General features: G+C 30.7%; 1 protein-coding gene across 2 annotated transcripts in view; it reads left to right on the top strand.

The window, feature by feature from the left end:
* The window catches only part of LOC140450213 (uncharacterized), a 42,502-nt gene extending 20,049 nt beyond the window's left edge, over positions 1-22,453 (top strand). Inside the window, exons 2-3 of one of the 2 annotated variants that reach the window (XM_072543695.1) lie at positions 12,923-13,060; positions 18,233-22,453. In XM_072543695.1, coding sequence (XP_072399796.1) covers positions 18,250-20,064 — 1,815 coding nt within the window. In that variant the 5' untranslated portion in view covers positions 12,923-13,060; positions 18,233-18,249 and the 3' untranslated portion in view covers positions 20,065-22,453. The remainder of the gene's footprint in view (positions 1-12,922; positions 13,061-18,232) is intronic. The other variant, XM_072543694.1, reaches the window with a different exon arrangement.
* Positions 22,454-23,128: the final 675 nt, after the last annotated feature.

A 23,128-nucleotide genomic window follows, 5' to 3' on the forward strand; every position in this document is an offset into this window, starting at 1 on the left:
GCAGCAGTGCTAAGAACAATGATGGTCAACGACGATTGGACACCTACCAAGAGAGGGATCCAGTTGTACAGAAAATTCGAAAATGGAAAGAGGAAAACCGTCGACCACCTTGGCAAGAAATATCAAACCTGTGCTCAGTAGTTACGACGTATTGGACCCAGTGGGACTCATTTATCATGGAAGATAGCTTGCTCAAACGAGTCCTGGCAAATGATGACGGTTCAGAGAAGAGAAGACAGTTGGTGATCCCAAAGAGCAGAATAGCCATAGTACTTCGTCAGTTACACGACAGTCCATCAGGAGGGCATTTTGGTGTAAAGAAGACCCTTCTGCGAATTCGGGAACGGTTTTATTGGATGAACAGTTCCGACGACGTAAAACACTGGTATAAGAAATGTACTATTTGTGCTACGAGTAACGGGCCTTACCGAAAAAGGAGAGCTCCTATGAGACAATATAATGTTGGAAGCCCGTTTTAAAGAATAGCTTTGGACATTGCTGGGCCATTTCCAGAAAGTGAAAATGGAGGCAAGTACATGTTGGTAGTAATGGATTACTTTACTAAGTGGGTCGAGATTTACGTACTTCCAGACCAGAAGGCCGCCACCATTGCAGATAAGTTGATCCAAGAATATATTAGCCGATTTGGAGTGCCTTTGGAGATCCATAGTGACCAAGGCAGGAAATTCGAAAGCGATCTATTTCAAGGAATATGTGATAGACTAGGCATGAAGAAAACAAGAACTACAGCATATCATCCGCAATCGGATGGTATGGTAGAACGGATGAATAGGACAGTTGGCAAGTATTTGACAAAGGTGGTGTCCGATCATCAGCGAGACTGGGACCAATATCTTCCGTTACCAAGAAACGGTACAATACACAAGCCGAAAAGGGTTGCTTTAAGAAGAACGACCAAGTCTGGCTCTATAATCCCAAAAAGCGAAAAGGTTGTTCTCCCAAGTTGCAGCAGTTTTGGGAAGTCCATACCTCATTATGGAGAAGATCAACGATATCATCTACCGAATAAGCAAGATTTCGAGGGAAAAGCCGATGATAGTACACCATAACCAATAATTGTTTTATTAAAATTCTTTCTGATTCGTTGTGTATCAGCAAGTAAAAATATAAAGTATACACATTTGTTTAAAACTACATTGGTTTCATTTATAACAAATATGTGAAAATAATGGGTTAAAAAATCGAGAGTTACAACTATAAATATTTATCGAAATCGAAATGAAAATTTTAAATTACGCAAAATCTATCACTCCTAGTTGTAAAACATCCATGGACCATTCGAAAGTGGAAAATTTTTTTAATATAATAATTCATTAATATACAGGGTGTTCCATTTAAAATATATTACACATTGAGTAATCCAATAATAAAACTGCAAATTGTGAACACCCTGTAAATAAATGTTTAATAATTAATCATGAAATACATTCAACCAATATCCAACTATTTAGAGGTATAACAAAGTTTATTAGAATTTCTTAATTAAGTTAGGAATGAGTAAAAAAAAAATTTAAGTAAAAATCCTTTATAAAAGGTATATAAATTTAAAACCCAAACGGGCTATGTCATGAATACAAAACGTTTTTGGAAACCATGTTCCATCATCAGTGTCTAGGTGTACATGTTTTGAGCCACTAAATATCAGGGTAAAAACCCGTTAAAATTTATCTGTTACAATTTAGTTTACATTATTTGGTATTATATTTTAAGATGTTAGAGTTACCAGTGGATATGATAACATGGCGACGTATGACTCCATATGAAGTTGTTGGTCCTGAGACGAAGTGTCTACGAGGACTTGATGATAGCAACATTTTAGGAATGAGTCTTCGTTTAAAGCTTTACGTTTTAAGAATATTCCACATAACTCAGAACACTCTGTACATAAATATAGGAAAGTCTTATGAAACTATACCTTAATTTTTGCTGACAATTAAAAAATGCAATAAAATATAGGGCGTCCCATAAGAAAAAATATAACTTTGATACGCCGCACTTTGGGACGCCCTTTATATTTCAAAATAATTTTAAAATGTAGTCCTTATCAACCTTCAAAATATAAATTTAATTTTTTTTTTAAATCTTTTACCGTTTCGCTGTAATCTTCCGTCTCGTTAGTGGTGACTCACCCTGTATATATATATATACATATATATATATATATATATATATATATATATATATATATATATATATATATATATATATATATATATATATATATTGTTATGATGTATTATTTGTGAATGATGAGCAATGAGTGTTTTTTAATAATATATATATATATATATATATATATATATATATATATATATATATATACACTTCATCTAATTTAGTTAACGATGTACGTCATCGGCGTCATAGCGTGTGACGTCACATGATACCAACACGAAATATTTAGGGTGTAGGTGTGTTCTTTTTTAGAATCACTTTACCGAGTACACTGGCATTACAGCCACTAGACATATTTTATTATATACGCGTAGAACTAATATTTAAAAGTTTCTATTAATGTTAACTTAAAGAAATACACAATAATATGTTTCATTTAATTTGTATAAATGCATTATAAAGTGTTTTTATCAAGAACATTTGTTCGGAACACACTGTAACTGTAATTGAACGAAGGTAAAATTTTGACATAAATTGGTAACACCTATTTGACAGTTGCGGTGTTGACACTTTTTGTACTTTATTATTTTAAATCTTAAAGTGAATACCTCTTGTTTTATATTTTTAACTATTTAATAAAATCTGTTCTTTTTAGAACAAAATTAGTGTGTTTTATTTCAAAAATGTCATGTAAGAATTTAAATAGTCGTTGTAAAGAGTATATTAATAATTATGTGACCTATTTGATTTAAAATGGATTCAGGATTTTTTTATACTTTGGCAACTATGTCAACTTCAATCTCTGACGTATATAATGACGTAAATCGTTATCTAAATTAGATGGACTGTATATATATATATAGGGTTTTTATCGCGGTTCTCAAAGAATTAGTTTGTAAGTACTTTTTTAAATTATCTTTATTATATCTATTATGAAACACACATATATATCTAACATAACCAATGTAAAATTTAAAATAAACTATCTTTAAATTAAAATTCTTATTAAACTAATTAAATTCTATAGACAATGTAAAATTTAAACAAACTATCTTCAAAATTGAAATTGTTACGACACTAACTAAATTATATTAACAAAATTTTGTACCTTTCTTTCACTGAATGCCTAAATGAACTGTTTTCCACTATATAGATTTTAATCACCACTCAATATCTTCGTTCTCAGCTTCGGTTATCCTTGTTTTTGTGAAATTACCTTTTCCAATTATCAGCTTCCACCAATTTAAAATATTTTTCTTCACCAACATTTATAAACCACCAAGCAAACCAGCAAACAGGATTTATATTTATTCTTCTTTTCAATATACCAATATCCAATCACCAAATATATTATATATTTATATTTATTCTTCTTTTCAATATACCAATATCCAATCACCATATAATTATCATAAGTTGATTTATACTAATCTCCAATCATAATATAATTTTTAATTTCTTCCAATATCTAACCAATATTCTTCTAATATACTTTCCAATATTATCAAATTTTAATACTAAATCACCGATTATTACATACTTTATACTTTCTTCCTAATTCTGACTAAACTGTAACTGATCTGACTTCTTCTTTCTAACTGAATGGCTTATTTCATGCTAACTCTAACTAACTTTCATACTAAACTGGCCATTTTGAATCCAAATCACCGAGTATTTATACCTTTTCAATCTTCCAGAACCATCTGGCAATAAATCCTGTTCGATTTGTTCTATTCCCTACCTATATGAATGTTCTGGAAAAAGTATATCTTGGATCCATAGACATAATCATATTCGAGAACGTTCTACCGTAAACAAAGGTCAAATTCTGTATTCTGGAGAATTCTTTAATTTTCTATTGATAATTTTGTTGACATTTAGGCTTTTCAGATCAGAATATACACTTAAATCAGTAACTAACACTCTAATTTAATAAACTACACATTTTAAACAACATATTATAACCCCACTTTATATTCGTAATCAGTACTTAAACGTCACTTTCAGAGTATGTATATCTGGTTGCCTACGCACATGGCTCACTTAAATATATTTACAATATTATAATTATATAAAAAAAAACTTCCCACACCTATTACATGCTAATTTCTTAAAAATGCCCTCACATAAATAATTTTTAATAAATTCTCTAGTATATAACTTCTTAAAATAACCAAATACTTTTAATATCTAATATTATCTAGTATATAACATATAAATTAATTTTTTAAACACTATTTTTCCTCCTACTACGTCCAATATCATTTCAATATATATATTTATATATATATATATATATATATATATATATATATATATATATATATACATATATATATATATATATATATATATATATATATATATATATATATATATATATATATATACATATATGCAACGTTAATATCTACGTCGTTGTTTTTGAAAACTGTAACCTCTGCGCAGTTGCCTTTCACTTAATGAATCGTAGAATATCTAAAAAACATCAGATTTTCAACATTTTTTTTATATTTATATATATTTATAATATATATATATATATATATATATATATATATATATATATATATATATATATATATATACATTGTTATGATATGTAAAATCGAGAAAAATATTGGGTTGATTAAAATATTTCAAAGTTCAAAAACATTAAAATAATTCAGATAAGTAGGATAATAACCAACAAACATTTCGAAGAAGGAAAGTTATTAAATTCTTGGATTACCTGTACTAAACAAAATGTAAGCTATACATAAATTATTTCTTTGTTATACTTGAGTGACCCGCATAATTTTAAGTGAAATCCAAAGACAATTGAACCGGGTTTTCCAAATACATTAATGCAGTGATTAAAGACAATAGAAGAGATTTTAGAAAGAGGTTTTTGTTAGTTTTTAAGAATTATAGAAAAATATTATTTGTAAATAAGTTTTAGGAAATTTTATAATTATAGGTAAAAATTTGTTTGTTATCGAAATGAAAAAATGGGGGAATTGTGACGAGTTTTGATTGGCGGAGATTGAAAAAGGTGGGATAGGTATGTAGGAATGAAAGTTTAGCTAGATTTAGGAGAGAGAAAAGATAATCAGTTGGTTTTCCAAGTCTGTAAGACGAACAGTGATTGTTCTCTGGCGGTTCCCGAAATGTAGCAAGCAGTAGTGTTGAATGTTAGTGAGTTTTTGTGGAGTTAGTGTATCTGACAGAATATGAAGCAGCAAAATATTGTAAGTCATATTTCTCTACTTATATTCCAAGAGTCACTGTTCAGGCCAACGAGAGATTCAGTTTATCGTAAAGAGAAGATATTCCAAGAGTCATTTTTCACTCGGGCCAACGAGAGATTCAGTTTATCGAGAGGAGAAAGGCTATCATAATTTGAATGATTTGTGCTTTTGAAGAAGATCATTAAGGACGATATACTTGCAACAATCTGTTGTAAGATTGCTGATTACATAGGGAGCGGTTGAGAGGAGATAATATAGTCTACAAGGAACAAGGATTTGGAGCACTCATCATCACAGAGAGATATTTTTGTTTTCTGCAGTTTTTTCTTTTATTGATAACACAATTTTTACACTTAATTTAGAAAGGATATAGATATTTTGATTAGGCGAGTTAAAATAGTTTGGGATTTTGAGATTTCAATTAATATTGTTTGTACCATTAACTTTGATTGTTCACGTACGTAGAACAAAATTTTGAGAATCATTATATGAGATTTGTTTATTGAAAACTTTTGAGTGTGAATTATTTCATTATTTTTATTTCAATATATGGTGTTAGATCATATGTGTTTTTTATTATTCCGGCATTCTTTGGACCTTACCTTTCACATGTAATAGCATAGATATTGAAGCACGAATTTAACCCTGAGATAAAAGAATTAAAAATTGTGATAGAGTCATAATCATATCATTTAAATAATTTTAATTAATTAATCAAAAAATTAATTAGCTAATTATTGCCTGGCGCACCAAGACTTTAAATATCACAATAACTGGCTTCCAAAACGTGGGGCTTGAAAATATCGCAGCTTTACATTTGAAGGAAGGGAAAGAGATCTGGAATAAGTACAGGTGATCCAGAGATAAAAACATATAACATTGAGGGAATTTGAATTTGAAAGTATTTTGACAATTTTTCCAGGGAATATAAATTTGATTTATTGATTGATCGTAGTTAGTGGATATTTACTGCTATTGAATTATTTGATTTTATTTTCTTTACCAATCGTACATTTGATATTTATTTTGAATTATTTGAATTTTACTGATTGCATATTTGATATTTGTCGTGAAAATTTAATACATGTGGGGAGAAATATTGTCGTGTTCTGAAACATATAGAGTGTTGTAAAATTTCACATTTGGCGGGGACAAAAACAGTAACGAAAAGAAACAACATGTCGACCACAAGGAGTCAAAGCAAAATGCAAGAAAGGAAGGAGGATAACAGAGAAGAGGAAACAATTAGTGATGAAGGATCGGATAATGAAGGAAATGCTACAATAATGGAGGAAAGAAAAGAAACAGGGATGCTGGAAAAATTATTAGCAATGATGCAAATACAGACACAAACAATAGAGAAAAACCAAATTGAAACATCAAAAAAAAATTGATAGAAATCAACAAGAAACAAAACAAACAATGGAAGAAAACCAACGGGAAACAAGACAAGCAATAGAACTAAATAACAGGAGTATAGAGCAGCGTTTGGAAAACTATGAACAAGAAATTAAAGGATGTGTTGAGGGGATAAAGAAAGAACTGATACAACAGATAGAAGAAATAACCATAAAGAATGCAAAACAAGAGACAAAAATAAAAGATATCCAAAATACGATGAAGGAAATAAAGATTGTCCAGAAAAAGGAATTAGAACAGTTGGAAGAAAAATTTGAAATGGCGCTACAAGAAGACAGGAAGGAAGTAGAAAGAAGATTAAAGCAAATTGAAAAACAAATGGCAGAAATTGAACTAAGAGGGGTAGAGAGAAAAGAAGTTATCATCCATGGAACAAGCGAGGCGAAAATACAATTTGGCGGGGATATTCGGAAAACACACCCAGTACCGTTTATCAAAAATTTGAAAACCAAATTACAACATATTAGATATTTTGACGATTGCAAAGAAACAATTAGAAACCATTTGAAAGAAGGAGCAGCGTTATGGTATGAAAGCAAGGAAGATGAGTTTGAAAATTGGACAGATTTTGAAAATAAATTTCTCAACTATTTCTGGGGGAAAAATAAACAGAGAGAAATCAACCAAGAGCTACAGAATGGAAAATATCACGAAAAAATGGGAATATCTGAAGAAAGATGCTTTGCAGATATATAACAATTCAAAATATCTAGAATACAAATATTCTACCGAACAGCTGGTAGAAATGATCAGCAGACATTTTGAGGAGACGTTGGAAGATCACGTGATTTTGAGAAACTATCAAGATATTGATAGTTTGTGCCAATTCCTTCAATTAAAAGAAGCGAAAAGAAAAGAAATGAGAAATAGAAGACAACATGACCAATATAATGGACCGGAAAGAAGGTATTCATCAAATTATGACCAGAGAAACCGACATCCCAGATCAACAAACGAATATAGGCCGAGAAATTACAATAATTACAATAGACAACAAAATTACGATAACCGGAATGATACACAAAATAGAACAAATGAAAATCACAACAGGAATAGAGATGCACAAAATCCTCCGAATAGGAATACTAACGAACAAAGGGACGATAGAAATAACCAGAGCTTACAACAACAAAATAGAAGGGAGATGAATCATGTAGCAATAGGAAACGAAAGACAAATTTCTAATTCTAATCTAATATTTTTAGATGCATTTATAAAACATAAAGCGATTAAAATTGTGATTGATTCTGGCTCGGAGATATCGCTAATCAATAAAAAACTAGTAAAAGAATTAAATTTGGACAGATTTGTGTATAAGATTCCTAGGGTTGATTTAGTGGGTGCAAACAATAAAAAATTGACGACAGTAAACGAAGGTTTGGGAGTACAGATAAGAGTGGGAAACAAATTCCATATTATGAAATGTGTGGTGATTGAAGATTTAAATCATGATATGATAGCGGGAATTGATGAATTGAGGAAAAAAGATATCACCATAAATTTTTCGGAAAATAAACTGGAAATCAGAGCAGAACCAGACAACACAGGAGAAGAAAAGCAAACAGATCGGAAAACAAATTCTGGAAGGATCAATGCACAGGAAAAACGCAAAGAAATCGATATGACTGTAGAGGATAAACCGAAAGTACAAGAACAAGATCTAACAGAAGAGAAAAAGAGAAGGAAGAAAAAGAAGAAGAGTTCGAAAAGAAAGCAGGAAAATAAGATGGAGACCAGAGAAAAACAGGAAATAGAAGGTACAGAAGAATTGTTGGCAACCGACGATAAAACAGAATGGAAGCAGGAAGAAAAAGAAGGTATCATCAGAGAAATGAAAGGAATAGAAACATGGTGCTCGGAATACCAAAGGGAATTAGAGGATAAAAAGAAAACAGAAGAAAAAATGGCACTGATGGACGAGAATCCAGAATTTTGTGAAGAAGTATTATGGACAGTGAACACATGTGAACAAAAGGAGGATGAAAGAAAAATAAATTGTGGAGAAAACATGGGAAAGAAAATAGAGAAGATTTTAGGAAACCATGGAGATCTTGTTAATGAAGTAAACCGAGTGGCTAAAAATTATGAACTTTCTTTTAAGGGAAAATACTTGGAAAAATTTAAAACGAAAATATATCCAATCCCGTATAAAGACAGGCAATATACGGGGTATTTTAACATTCACGACATCTATCAATATCATGAATAGATTTTAATAACATAGTGAAATAATTTGATCCTGGAAAACTTTTGTCATTTTTAAAATTTAACAAAGAGTTTTCGGCAGATCAAATGGCGGGGATTTGTTATGATATGTAAAATCGAGAAAAATATTGGGTTGATTAAAATATTTCAAAGTTCAAAAACATTAAAATAATTCAGATAAGTAGGATAATAACCAACAAACATTTCGAAGAAGGAAAGTTATTAAATTCTTGGATTACCTGTACTAAACAAAATGTAAGCTATACATAAATTATTTCTTTGTTATACTTGAGTGTCCCGCATAATTTTAAGTGAAATCCAAAGACAATTGAACCGGGTTTTCCAAATACATTAATGCAGTGATTAAAGACAATAGAAGAGATTTTAGAAAGAGGTTTTTGTTAGTTTTTAAGAATTATAGAAAAATATTATTTGTAAATAAGTTTTAGGAAATTTTATAATTATAGGTAAAAATTTGTTTGTTATCGAAATGAAAAAATGGGGGAATTGTGACGAGTTTTGATTGGCGGAGATTGAAAAAGGTGGGATAGGTATGTAGGAATGAAAGTTTAGCTAGATTTAGGAGAGAGAAAAGATAATCAGTTGGTTTTCCAAGTCTGTAAGACAAACAGTGATTGTTCTCTGGCGGTTCCCGAAATGTAGCAAGCAGTAGTGTTGAATGTTAGTGAGTTTTTGTGGAGTTAGTGTATCTGACAGAAGCTGAAGCAGCAAAATATTGTAAGTCATATTTCTCTACTTATATTCCAAGAGTCACTGTTCAGGCCAACGAGAGATTCAGTTTATCGTAAAGAAAAGATATTCCAAGAGTCATTTTTCACTCGGGCCAACGAGAGATTCAGTTTATCGAGAGGAGAAAGGCTATCATAATTTGAATGATTTGTGCTTTTGAAGAAGATCATTAAGGACGATATACTTGCAACAATCTGTTGTAAGATTGCTGATTACATAGGGAGCGGTTGAGAGGAGATAATATAGTCTACAAGGAACAAGGATTTGGAGCACTCATCATCACAGAGAGATATTTTTGTTTTCTGCAGTTTTTTCTTTTATTGATAACACAATTTTTACACTTAATTTAGAAAGGATATAGATATTTTGATTAGGCGAGTTAAAATAGTTTGGGATTTTGAGATTTCAATTAATATTGTTTGTACCATTAATTTTGATTGTTCACGTACGTAGAACAAAATTTTGAGAATCATTATATGAGATTTGTTTATTGAAAACTTTTGAGTGTGAATTATTTCATTATTTTTATTTCAATATATAGTGTTAGATCATATGTGTTTTTTATTATTCCGGCATTCTTTGGACCTTACCTTTCACATGTAATAGCATAGATATTGAAGCACGAATTTAACCCTGAGATAAAAGAATTAAAAATTGTGATAGAGTCATAATCATATCATTTAAATAATTTTAAATAATGAATCAAAAAATTAATTAGCTAATTATTGCTTGGCGCACCAAGACTTTAAATATCACAATAATATATATATATATATATATATATATATATATATATATATATATATATATATATATATATATATATATATATATATATATATATATATATATATATATATATATGTATTATATTTATTATATTTTAATACTATTGTTCTGAAGTTATTTTTTTTTGAAAAACGATTTCCGAAGTGGAAACTGAAACTTCAATAAACGTACGTACTTTAACCTTTAATTGTGTCTTATTCCCATTTAAATAGTAATTATTTTAATACTAATTATCCTATTCCCAACGAATACAAATCCAAAGACATAAACATTTTTATTTATTTACAAAAAATATATTTACAACTACACTGGTTTCGTTTATAACAATACGTCAATATGATGGGTTTAAAAATCGAAAGTAACAATTATATTTGAAATCGATTTTCGTTTAACAAAATTTTAAATTACGGCAAAACTATCAGTCCTAGTTATAGGCCATCCGTATATCATTTGAAAGAGAAAATTTTTTTTATTTAATAATTCAATAATATACAGGGTATTCCATTTAAAATAGGCCTTATATTACACATTGAATAATCCAATAATGAAACTAAAAATTTTTGAACACCTTGAAAATAAATGTTAATATCCAGCTATTTAGATGTATGAGTAATTTTATTAGAATTGCATAAATAAATTAAGAATGAGTAACATCCTCGTTTAAAGTTTTACATTTTAAGAAAATTCGACATAACTCAGAACACTCTGTACATAGGTATAGGGAAGTCTTATCAAATTATAACTTATTTTTTGCAGACAATTAGAAAATCCAATAAAATACAGGGTGTTCCATAAGAAAAAATATAACTTTTGAAATGCCGCGCTTTATTGTGACACCCTGTATATTTCAGAATAATTTTAAAATGTAGCCTTTATCAACCTACATACTATACATTTCAAATTTTTTCAAAATCTTTTACCATTTCGCTGTAATCTTTCGTCTCGTTAGTGGTGACTCACCTGGTGTATATACAGGGTGTCCCAGACTAATTTACCCACGCTATATCTCTTGAACGAATAGAGATTTTCGAATGAGACAAAAAGTGGTCCATTTTACTTGTAATACACTTTAATAAAGCGAAGAAAAAATCATCCCCTAAATATTCATCCCTTAGTTACAACCCCTAACTTAAATTTTTTAATAGCACCCTGTACATTTTTTATAGTTTTGGATGTGTTCTTCTATCGTCTATTTAACCGATTTTTTTTTTAAATAAAATGGGTTTGTAAGGTATCAAGAAAATATCAGTTTATTTTTTATTTTTGTTAAATTAATCAAGATAGCCTTAAAAAATAGAATAGAAAAGAAATATGCTTTATTGTCACTAAAATTAGATAAATCGTCAATATTACAAAATAAAAGAATGAAAGTAAAACAAACAAAAATTATTGCAAAACTTTAAATAAATTGCAAATTGAACATACTACTCGTACAAATAAAATACAACCTTAGAAACAATAAAACTTAAAGGAACAATAAAAATAAATGCAATAAAAATTTAAATGAAAACATAAATCAAAATACCAACTAACTAACTAATATTAGGGTAGCAGCACCATTTTTGGCCACTTCAACGTTAGTGGCCACCTAAACCAATAATCTAATATAATCTAATAATAAGGTCCGAGTTTACCGCCTTTACGGAAATCGGAAGAATTTCGACTATATTCGTTCTAACACGATGGCTCTACAATTTGCGACTTATTCTGATTTACAGGTTAGTTTCTACTTATTCTTGAAGTAGGTGACACTGTGTATTAGACCTTCTGTTAACGATATACGTAAGAAAACAGGTAAGTTTATTTAAGCTATATTTAAGCCAAATATTAAAATTTTGTGATCAACGTATGGTTTTAAGTTTTGGGTATGATTTCTTTACGATTTCATCTGTTTTTGAACTCCTTATTTTATCTCGATACATTATTAAATTGGGTGGCCACAAATGGAACACTTATTTTTGTATTCACACCATTAATGGCCATTTGCTGGCTACTATTAGAACACTTCTGACCTATTTGTGGCCACAGCAACTGTTTAATAGTGGCTACTAATGGAACAGTTAAATCCAATTTTGGTCATATGACATAATTTACTGACTACTTTAAAAACACGCGTGTTCCCATAGTAGCCAGTTATACTCTACAGGGTGTTTTACTCGCAACGGACCGTTCGTTAACAAAATGATTTAAGAATATTTTGTAATAATCAAGGTATCCCAAAATGGGGTTGTAAAACAAAAATATAATTTTTTTATGGAGAACCCTGGAGTATGCATTTACTATACATTGATATTTATTTAAAACAAATAAGAAACCATACCGTTACCGGTAAAACATCATGTACATAAAAATATAACTAATAATTTATTTATAAATGTTTGTTATTATTACAGATAATGGCACGGAGTAAAAAGAAAATTGAAATCAAGAAAAAAAATAATAATGTACGACAACGACCAAAACGAACATTTTTTCAATACGAACCTCAGCAAGTAAAGAATGCATTGGAAGCTATTCGAGGTGGAATGAAAGTAAGTACAGCATGTAATTTGTATGAAGTACCCCGTTCCACAATACGCAATAAGTTAAGTGGAAGAGCTCCAGAAACATCAGGCAAAGTCGGAAGAAGTCCAGCTTTAGGGAAGATCATAAAAGATCGGCTGGTACACTGGATCAAAACTACAGCTAAAATGGGTTTTCCTATTTGTCGAGAAGGCCTTTATTTTTCGATAAAAAAATTGGTAGAAGACAGTCAACTAAAAACCCCTTTTAAAGCAAATACTCCTGGGAGGAAGTGGTTTCATCTATTTATGCGTAGATTTCCAGAACTCTCATTAAAGCAGTCTGAATACATAAATAGAGCCAGATCATTAATTACTGAAGAAAAAATCCGAAACTGGTTCAAAGAAACTTTGGATTTACTTGGAGATGATAAGCATGTTTTGGATGATCCGGCAAGAATCTGGAATATGGATGAGACGTCTTTCTATTTATGTCCAAAAGGCGGTTTAATTTTAGCGGAGAAAGGTCTTCCAGTTTACAATACTTCATCCTCCTCGGACAAAGAAAATATAACCACTTTAATAACAGCAAATGCTTTAGGGAAAATGGCACCACCCCTTACACTTTTTAAATATGATCGGCTTCCTGAGAAGATCTGCAAAAATATTCCAAGAGACTGGGGAGTTGAAAAATCACCCAAAGGATGGATGACATCAAAGTGTTTTTACGAATACTTTTCAAATGTGTTTATTCCTTTTATTCACGAAAGTAATATTGCGTTGCGATTATAGTTTTTTTGGACGGACATTCCTCGCATTTAAGTTTGCCTTTAAGTCGATTGTGCATTGAGAATAAAATTATAGTTGTGTGTTTACATCCAAATACGACACACATCCTTCAGCCGTTGGATGTCAGTTTCTTTTTTCCGTTAAAAAGTAAGTGGAAAACTGAAGTAAAAATGTACAGATTTCACAACTGCAGAGATGTCAAAAAACATGATATTCCACAACTCCTTCAAAAAATTATGGATGAAACTCATTTTACTAAATCTCTACAAAATGGGTTTAAAACATGTGGACTTTTTCCGTTTTCTGCTAATAACGTAGATTATTCTAAAATCACATTAAAGAAAGAACCCATAGTAGTCTCTAGCAAAACGAAAACTTGTCTGACACATTTAAAATATTTGGAGTCTAAAATTCATCCCGACGTTTTAAAACAATTCAAACAGTCCAAATACGATGCTTTTGATGAATCATTGTACAATATATGGGTACAGTTTAAAAACGAAGAAGATTTATTAGTCGGCTGAGGAAATTCCTAACCATTATATGGTAGACAATTCCATTGTAATTGAAGTGGAAGATAATAATGTACTAACATCAACTCCAACAGTCTCTAATATTGTAGAATTTGACTTTCCAGAGTATAATAATCCTTCCTTTAAAGAAAGCAGTTTCATAGACAATGCTACAGAAATGTTAATAGATAAAGAGTTAGCAAAAAATTCTGATGTGGTTATGGACAATGAATCGATAGATCTATTGGAAAATAGCAGTGTTATTAATAAATTGACGGACTCGCCTATACCTTCAAATGTTGACTTAATGACTTCATCTGTTGGTACTACCATTGTCTATACTCCGAAAAGAAGGCCTGTAGACCTATTAAGTAACATTCTAATTTATCCCAGTGACGAAAACATTTCCAAGAAAACCAGAAAGCGTGAAATCTTACCTTCTGTGCTAACATGTAATACATGGTTGGAACTTGCGGTGGCTAAAGAAAAAGAAAAAGAACTTGAAATGGAAAAAAAAAGAAAAAAAGAAGCAAGACAAAGAGGCGAAAAGAGCCTGTAAAGAAGATAATCTAAAAAAAACTTCTAGGAAAAATGGAATTAAGATAAAATCTAAAGAGACTAAAAAAAACCGAACTAATAAACAAAACAGTTTCCGTGAGTAATGTAAAGGCCCCTGAAGATGTAAAACAAGTAATTGGAAACGGGTTAGAAAAGACCAATCTCACACAAGAATCAGGGGAGGAACCTGTCTGTGAGGAGGCCAAAAATATACAGAATGTAGTTGAAGAGAACCCTCTTGACATATGTACTGCGGACAAAGTATCTACATACGTAATTATACAGTACGAAAGTAAGTTTTTCCCAGGAATAATTACTGACGAAAAAAATGGCAAGGATTTAATCAGCACAATGGAAAACTATGGGAATGATTGGAAGTGGCCACAAAAAAAGGATGAAATTTGGTATGAAAAGGATGAGGTAATGGAAGAAATTCAACCACCTTTAAAAAAAATTCAAGGGGTTACTTTTTTGTTGAAGAGATCAATAAATATTATAAATTTTAGTAATTCGTGTTGATTAAAACTGTTGTAATAACAATTTTTTTTATTAAAACTACTATCCTTTTCATGTAATTTTATTAACATTTCTAGTAATTAAATATAATTTTTCTACCTTTAGTAAAAAAATGTGTTAGGTAACTAAAAATACTATAAACTATCATCCTTATCTATGTAGAATTAAACAAATGGCCACAAATGGTTTCTGAATAAACCACATTAGGAGCAAAGTGGTCACAAATGGTACAAAGTTAGTTTTTATATGCCTTCTGAATTAAAAATACCTAACAAAATGTCCTTATAATTTAACTTCAAACGTAAGTGGCTATTAAATCAAACAAAGTTAACGTCATACGTTTGCTCAATTACAAGTCCGCAGCTCCAATTTTTGATTTTTAATGATTTATTAAGGCCAAGAAATTCCTTAAGATGGCCAAAAATGGTGCTGCTACCCTATTTACATTAAATGTTCGAATTGTAACCCACCTGCTGCAACACACATTTCGAATCGTTCCAGAAGATTTCTGGTACATGTGACTCGAATCATTTCGGGAGTAATTTGGCGACATGCTTGTCTTATTTTTTCTTTTAATTCCTTTAAATTTTGCGGTTTTGATTGACAAACAATATCTTTTATCGCTCCCCAAAAGAAAGAGTCAAGAGGTGACAAATCACATGAACGTGCGGCCCACATAATTTCTGGAGAGTTGTTTGCTATCCAGTGGTTATCAAAACGGTTTTATAGGTGGTCGCTAACAATTCTCGCATTATGTGGAAGAGCTCCGTCTTGTTGCCACCACATTTCTTGACGCTCATGAAGAGGAATATCGTCTAGCAAATCGGGTAGAATGTTTTCTAAAAAGTCTAAATATCAAACACCTGTTAGAGTGCCGTTAAAAAAGAAAGGACCTATAACACAGCCATTAAATAAACCGCACCACATATTTATACCCCAAATATTCTGAAATCTTGTTTCCATCATCCAATGTGGGTTCACAGGAGACCAATAATTGGAATTGTGACGGTTGACAACACCATTATTGTGAAATCTAGCCTCATCACTCCACAATGTTTTTGATAAAAAAAGTGGATCATCACTGATTTTTAACATCATTTTTGCAATAAACTCAGGACGTCTTTGGTCATCACCAGGCTGTAATCCTTGAACTAGGTGCACTTTAAAAGGATGGTACTTAAAATATTTGACAATTCTATGCACAGAACTTTTTGGAATGCCACATTTACTGGCGAGGGTTCTAACAGACACCTTGGGATTACAATTAACATATGCTAGTATATTAATAAGGTTTTGGTTACATTTTACTGTTCTTGAAGGTTTTTTCGCTTGGAATGTTTCGATTTGGAAACCTTTCTTGATATAATTGTCGGGAAATTCTCCTATTTTTTAGGCATTCTCCATAAATCAAAATGATATCAACGTACTCGTCAGGCGAAAATAAATAAGGCATATTGAAATGTTATAGATACACAATTACAACAAATATAATTATTACTGGTCTAATACCAAACGTCAAAAATAATAATTGTTGATTTGACAGATCAAATCATGGCAACCTGAATTAAGGGTAATATCCAAGACGTAAAATAACCGCAAAAGTTTTTCAAATAGTGTATTTTGTTAATTTTTGCACACTTAATTTTGCACACTGGAAGATAACGTATGCTCCTACAAAGACCAAATTTAAAAAAATTAAAAATAATGTTTAAATAAAAAGAGTGTGTACTTCGTACGCACGTAAGAAGTTATACTACGTAGTTAAAATAGTAAAATTTTCAATGATAATAAAGCATAATATTTCTTTTCTATTCTATTTTTTAAGGCTATCTTGATTAATTTAACAAAAATAAAGAATAAACTGATATTTTCTTGATACATTACAAACCCATTTTATTTTTAAGAAATCAATTGAATAGACGATAGAAGACCACATCCAAAACTATAAAGAATGTACAGGGTGCCATTAAAAAATTTAAGTTAGGGGTTGTAACTAAGAGATGAATATCTAAGGGATGATGTTTTCTTCGCCATATTAAAGTGGAATAGACCAGTTTTTGTCCCTTTAAAACATCTCTATTTTGTTAATAAATATAGCCTGGATAAATTAGTCTGGGACACTTAATTAACAAAAATAAATTGATTTCTTGATTATTTACAAACCGATTTTATTTTTAATAAATCTGTTGAATAGACGATAGAACACCACATCCAAAACTATAAAAAATATACAGGGTGCTATTAAAAAAATTAACGTTAGGGGTTCTAACTAAGGGATGAATATTTAGGGGATGATTTTTTCTACGCCATATTAAAGTGTATTACAAGTAGAATAGATCACTTTTTGTCCCATTCGAAAATCTCTATTCGTTTAAGAGATATAGCGTGGGTAATTTAGTCTGCGACACCCTGTATATATATATATATATATATATATATATATATATATATATATATATATATATATAACTTAACACATTGCTAAATAAAATTTCGTATCAGAGAAATAATTAAAAACAGTAATCATCACAAGCAACTGTGCTGTAGAGACTTACGCAAACCGTAAGCAAGAAGGAAACTTCGGACTCACTTGCGCTGTAGCACATAGATGAAATCTAGTCAAATGAATACCGCAATAATACGAGCAAATTCATGAATAGTAAATAATTTTCATTGTCAAAATTAAAATAATTTTATTTATTCATTTATGTTAATACTCAATAAATGCCAGGTGATGTAATGAATTCTAACGTGAACTCCCATTCACATTTGTTTTGTCCTATAGTTTCCACATAAACAAATTTTTAAAGTTTGGTTTTTATTTTAGGTTTTTACCAGCACAGAATGGAACATGTGAAGAAACAGACTGGAAAAGAGCCTTATAAATGTGAAATTTGTTTTAAAAAGTTTACTAGAAAAGATCATTTAAATCGACATGTAAGAACGCATACTGAAGAAAAATCTTTTAAGTGTAAAATTTGTTTTAAACAATTTGCTGGAAAAGATAAATTAAATCAACATTTAAAAATGCACACTGAAAAAAAACTGTACAAGTGTAAAATTTGTTTTCACCAGTATACTACAGCAGGTAATTTGAAACACCATATGAGAGTGCACACTGGAGAAAAGCCTTACCAGTGTGAAATTTGTTTGAAGTATTTTAGTGAATTAGGAAGTTTACAAAAGCATTTGAGAGTGCATACTGGAGAAAAACCTTACAAGTGTGAAATTTGTTTTAAGCAATTTAGTGAAACAGGAAGTTTAAAAAAGCATTTGATAGTGCACACTGACGAAAAACCTTACAAGTGTGAAATTTGTTTTAAGCAGTTTACTACAGCAAGTTATTTGAAAATACATTTGAGAGTGCACACTGGGGAAAAACCTCACAAGTGTGAAATTTGTTTTAAACAGTTTACTACAGCAATTCATTTGAAAATACATTTGAGAGTGCACACTGGGGAAGAACCGTACAAGTGTGAAATTTGTTTTAAGCGATTTAGTAGAAAAGGAAGTTTAAAAACGCATTTGATAGTGCACACTGAAGAAAACCCTTACAAGTGTGAAATTTGCTTTAAGCAGTTAACTACAGCAAGTTCTTTGAAAATACATTTGAGAGTGCACACTGGGGAAAAACCTTACAAGTGTGAAATTTGTTTTAAGCATTTTTTTCAATCAAATAATTTGAAAAAACACATGAGATTGCACACTGGAGAAAAACCTTACCAGTGTGAAATTTGCTTTAAGCATTTTAGTAAATCAGGAAATTTGAAAATACATTTGAGAGAGCATACTGGAGAAAAACCTTACCAGTGTGAAATTTGTTTTAAGCAATTTAATGAAACAGGAACTTTAAAACAGCATTTGATAGTGCACACTGAAGAAAAACCTTACCAGTGTGAAATTTGTTGTAAGCAATTTTCTCGAAAGGGCTATTTGAAAAGTCATCTGAGAATGCACACTGGAGAACAAACTTACAAGTGTGAAATTTGTTTTAAGCAGTTTGCTCAAATAGATTATTTAAAAAGACATTTGAGAAGAATGCATACTGGAGAAAAACCTTACAAGTGTGAAATTTGTTTTAAGCAATTTAGTCAAAGAGGAAGTTTAAAAAAGCATTTGATAGTGCACACTGAAGAAAAACCATACAAGTGCGAAATTTGTTTTAAGCAGTTAACTAGAGCAAGTTGTTTGAAAATACATTTGAGATTGCACACTGGGGAAAAGCCTTACAAGTGTGAAATTTGTTTTAAGCAATTTAGTCAAAGAGGAAGTTTAAAAAAGCATTTGATAGTGCACACTGAAGAAAAACCTTACCAGTGTGAAATTTGTTTTAAGCATTGTAGTGAATTAGGAAGTTTAAAAAAGCATTTGAGAGTGCATACTGGAGAAAAACCTTACAAGTGTGAAGTTTGTTTTAAGCAGTTTACTACAGCAAGTTGTGTGAAAGTACATTTGAGAGTTCACACTGGGGAAAAACCTCACAAGTGTGAAATTTGTTTTAAACAGTTTACTACAGCAAGTCATTTGAAAACACATTTAAGAGTGCACACTGAGGAAAAACCTTACAAGTGTGAAATTTGTTTTAAGCAATTTAGTCAAAGAGGAAGTTTAAAAAAGCATTTGATAGTGCACACTGAAGAAAAACCTTACCAGTGTTAAATTTGTTTTAAACATTTTAGTAAATCAGGAAATTTGAAAATATATTTGAGAGTGCATACTTGAGAAAAACCTATGGCAATATGAAACATTTGAGATTGCACACTGGAGCAAAGCGGAAAACATTTACAAGTGTGAAATTTGTTTAAACAATCTACTAATGCATCAAATTAAAAAAAAACATTAGAAGTGCACGCTGAAAAAGCTTTATAATAATATGAAAGTTGATTAGTAACATAAATTCGTTATTAAATGTCCATAATGGATATTTCTTTATAGTATTTTGAGTAGACTTGAGGTCAGACTAATTTTTAGGACAATTTATTCATTGCTTGAGTAGTGAGGGCTGGCGATATGTGGCCTGCAAGAGATACATTGCAGGATGGCGCCCCTGTTTTGGGAGAGCCAAAATAAGCTTTTTTCTGCTAGTGTTAAACAAAGGATTAAAACAAGGAGACGAGTATCGACACTATTCAACCTGACTCTTGAATATGTGATAAGACAGCTGAATATAGGAAGAGGTAATCCCCTAACAGATAAATCAATACAAATTGCCGCCTATGCCGATGACATTAGCTTTATGTCTCGCAGAACAGAAGAGGCGGCAGAAATGTATTCACAATTAAAAACGGACAGAAGAGACCGGACGAGAATTAAATATTCAAAAGACAAAAAAACTAATACAGGCAAGAGCTAGGGGAATTAGAGGACGATATTGAAACTGTAAAAAGTTTCACATATCTGGGAGTTACATTAAACACGGATGGAACAGAAGAACCAAAAATTCAAAAAAGAATAGTAAAGGGAAACAAAGCTTACTTTTAAAACTTTACCAACTGTTCAAAGATGCACCGATCTCAGAATTCGTTAAACTTCAGAAACTTCGATGGGCTTGTCATGTAGTGAGAATGGAGACTGAAAGATTGCCAAAAAGAGCCCTAGATAGTACAATCCAGGGCGCAAGACTAAAAGGAAGGCCACGGAAAAGGTGGGAGGATGAAGTGGCAGCGGACGTGCATAATTTGCTAGACGTGAGAACCTGGAAAAGATCGGCGCTGTACTGGCAAGCCTGTAAGCATAGTTTGAAGGAGGCCAAGGCTTGATTTGGGCTGTAGCGCCACTAGAGAGAGAGAGAGAGTTACACAGAAGAGTAACAAAAAAAATTTTTAAATGTGGTTTCAATTCCAGTCACAATCCGCTAACTTTTGTTTGGTATTTTTGCATCCCCAAATTCAAAAATACGTATTTCAACCGGAAAATGGGGAGATTGTCTTCAGAACGAGTTTAACATATTCCCAATCTTTAAATTCCGTTTTCTGTTTTTATTGTAAGATTTTTGTAACTGCAGAATCTAGTAGTTTTAGCTAAGGATTTAAGATTGGGGAACTTATCGAAAGCCTTATAACGACACGAAACAAGCAGAAATCACACGAAAACCTTTCTAAAATGCAAAGAATTAGAAAAAAAATAAAAAAATAAAACTACTATTGATTGTAAAGAACAATTTATGTAGCCCATATGTAGAGGAAACATAGAATAAATGTTTTAACAAGATCAATAGAATTAATAAAGTTTTTGAGAGGTTACAGGTTGAGGAAATTACAAGATAGAAATAACGGCAATTTTTTAGTACTAGTCGAATTGTTTGGACAATTGGACCCGATTATGACGACACATATTGACAGATTAATTAATAAAAACACAGAACCAACAACTTACGTAAACTGTACACCATATGACAGTAAAACACAACAAATGACAATAATAATACGCTTGGTTTCTTACACAAATGATATTGTGGAGATCAACGAAAATTTCTTAGGAGTTATTAAAATTGATGATTCAACGGACTGCGGATTATATGAAAAAAAAAAATCATCAATATTAGAGACATGAAGTATTTCCATTGGTGATATGCGTGGTCAAGGATACGACAACAAAGCGAAGATGAAGGGGAAAAACAGGCTGCAAAATTTAATTATAACAAAAAATCCTCTGGCTTTTTTGTCCCATGTGCTGCGCGAACATTACTGTAAAATAAATCCAAAGTAAAAATAAATGCCGATACAATGTGTTCTTGCAACTCTTAGAAACTTTAAGTAATAACTTTAATAATGACACGATATAACTAATTTTAAAATTTATGATTTGCAAACAAATCTTTTAAATTTTGCAACAGCATTAAGTATTTTATAAACGACTACAGTAAGCGTAATTAGTGGCCAACGTTTATTTTCAAAATTAAATTTAATTAAAACATATTTAAGTGTGTTTAAGACGATACTTGATAGTTTAAAATTAATTTCAATTGAAAATGGTATACCTATGTATTAAAATTAGATATTAATAATCTTATTGATAATTTTGTAAAAATTAAAATAAGGAAAATAAATATTTTTAAACTATTTACATCGTGTTTTACTAAATTGTGTACGATTGCCAAAAGATTAAAGAAATGTAATTAAATTTAAAAAAACCGAAGGGCCCTTATGCTAGCTTTGCAGGCGGGCACTTTATACCCTAGCACGGCAGTTTCTTGCCATAACATTAATCTTTATGTTTTCGAATCATTCCATTTTGAAGGACTTGATCTGATGGACATACTTTATAGATTCTTAATTTGTCTTTTTAATCAATTTTTAGCTTCTTAAACAGAAGCTTGTTAAAGTATCACTTCAATCTGTCTAGGTTTTCAACTGTTTATTTATTTATGTTTACATTTTTATCGAAAAATTAATTATATAGTGAATATTAACTATATATTAAAAATAAAAGACTATCCGCCAAAATTAAATATTTGATCTTTTCTTATACTTTGTAGACGGTTTTTACTAACTTCTTGGCCTTTGGTTTACAAGGACCTTATTTCTATTTTAATGAGAATTTTGGTACAGTCCACAAGTTCAGTCTAAAAAGGTGACTCATATAAATTTCACGGTCATTCTGGTACCTCCGTGTGCACGATAATCTTTACGGCACAATATTGCTGTTTTCATTTTCTTATGCTGATACATATTAAATAAGTCGAGGTACGCATTGAAAGACAAGTAGGCTAAGTATGACACGT

This window comes from Diabrotica undecimpunctata, chromosome 9 (assembly GCF_040954645.1).
Source record: "Diabrotica undecimpunctata isolate CICGRU chromosome 9, icDiaUnde3, whole genome shotgun sequence".
Taxonomy (NCBI): domain Eukaryota; kingdom Metazoa; phylum Arthropoda; class Insecta; order Coleoptera; family Chrysomelidae; genus Diabrotica; species Diabrotica undecimpunctata.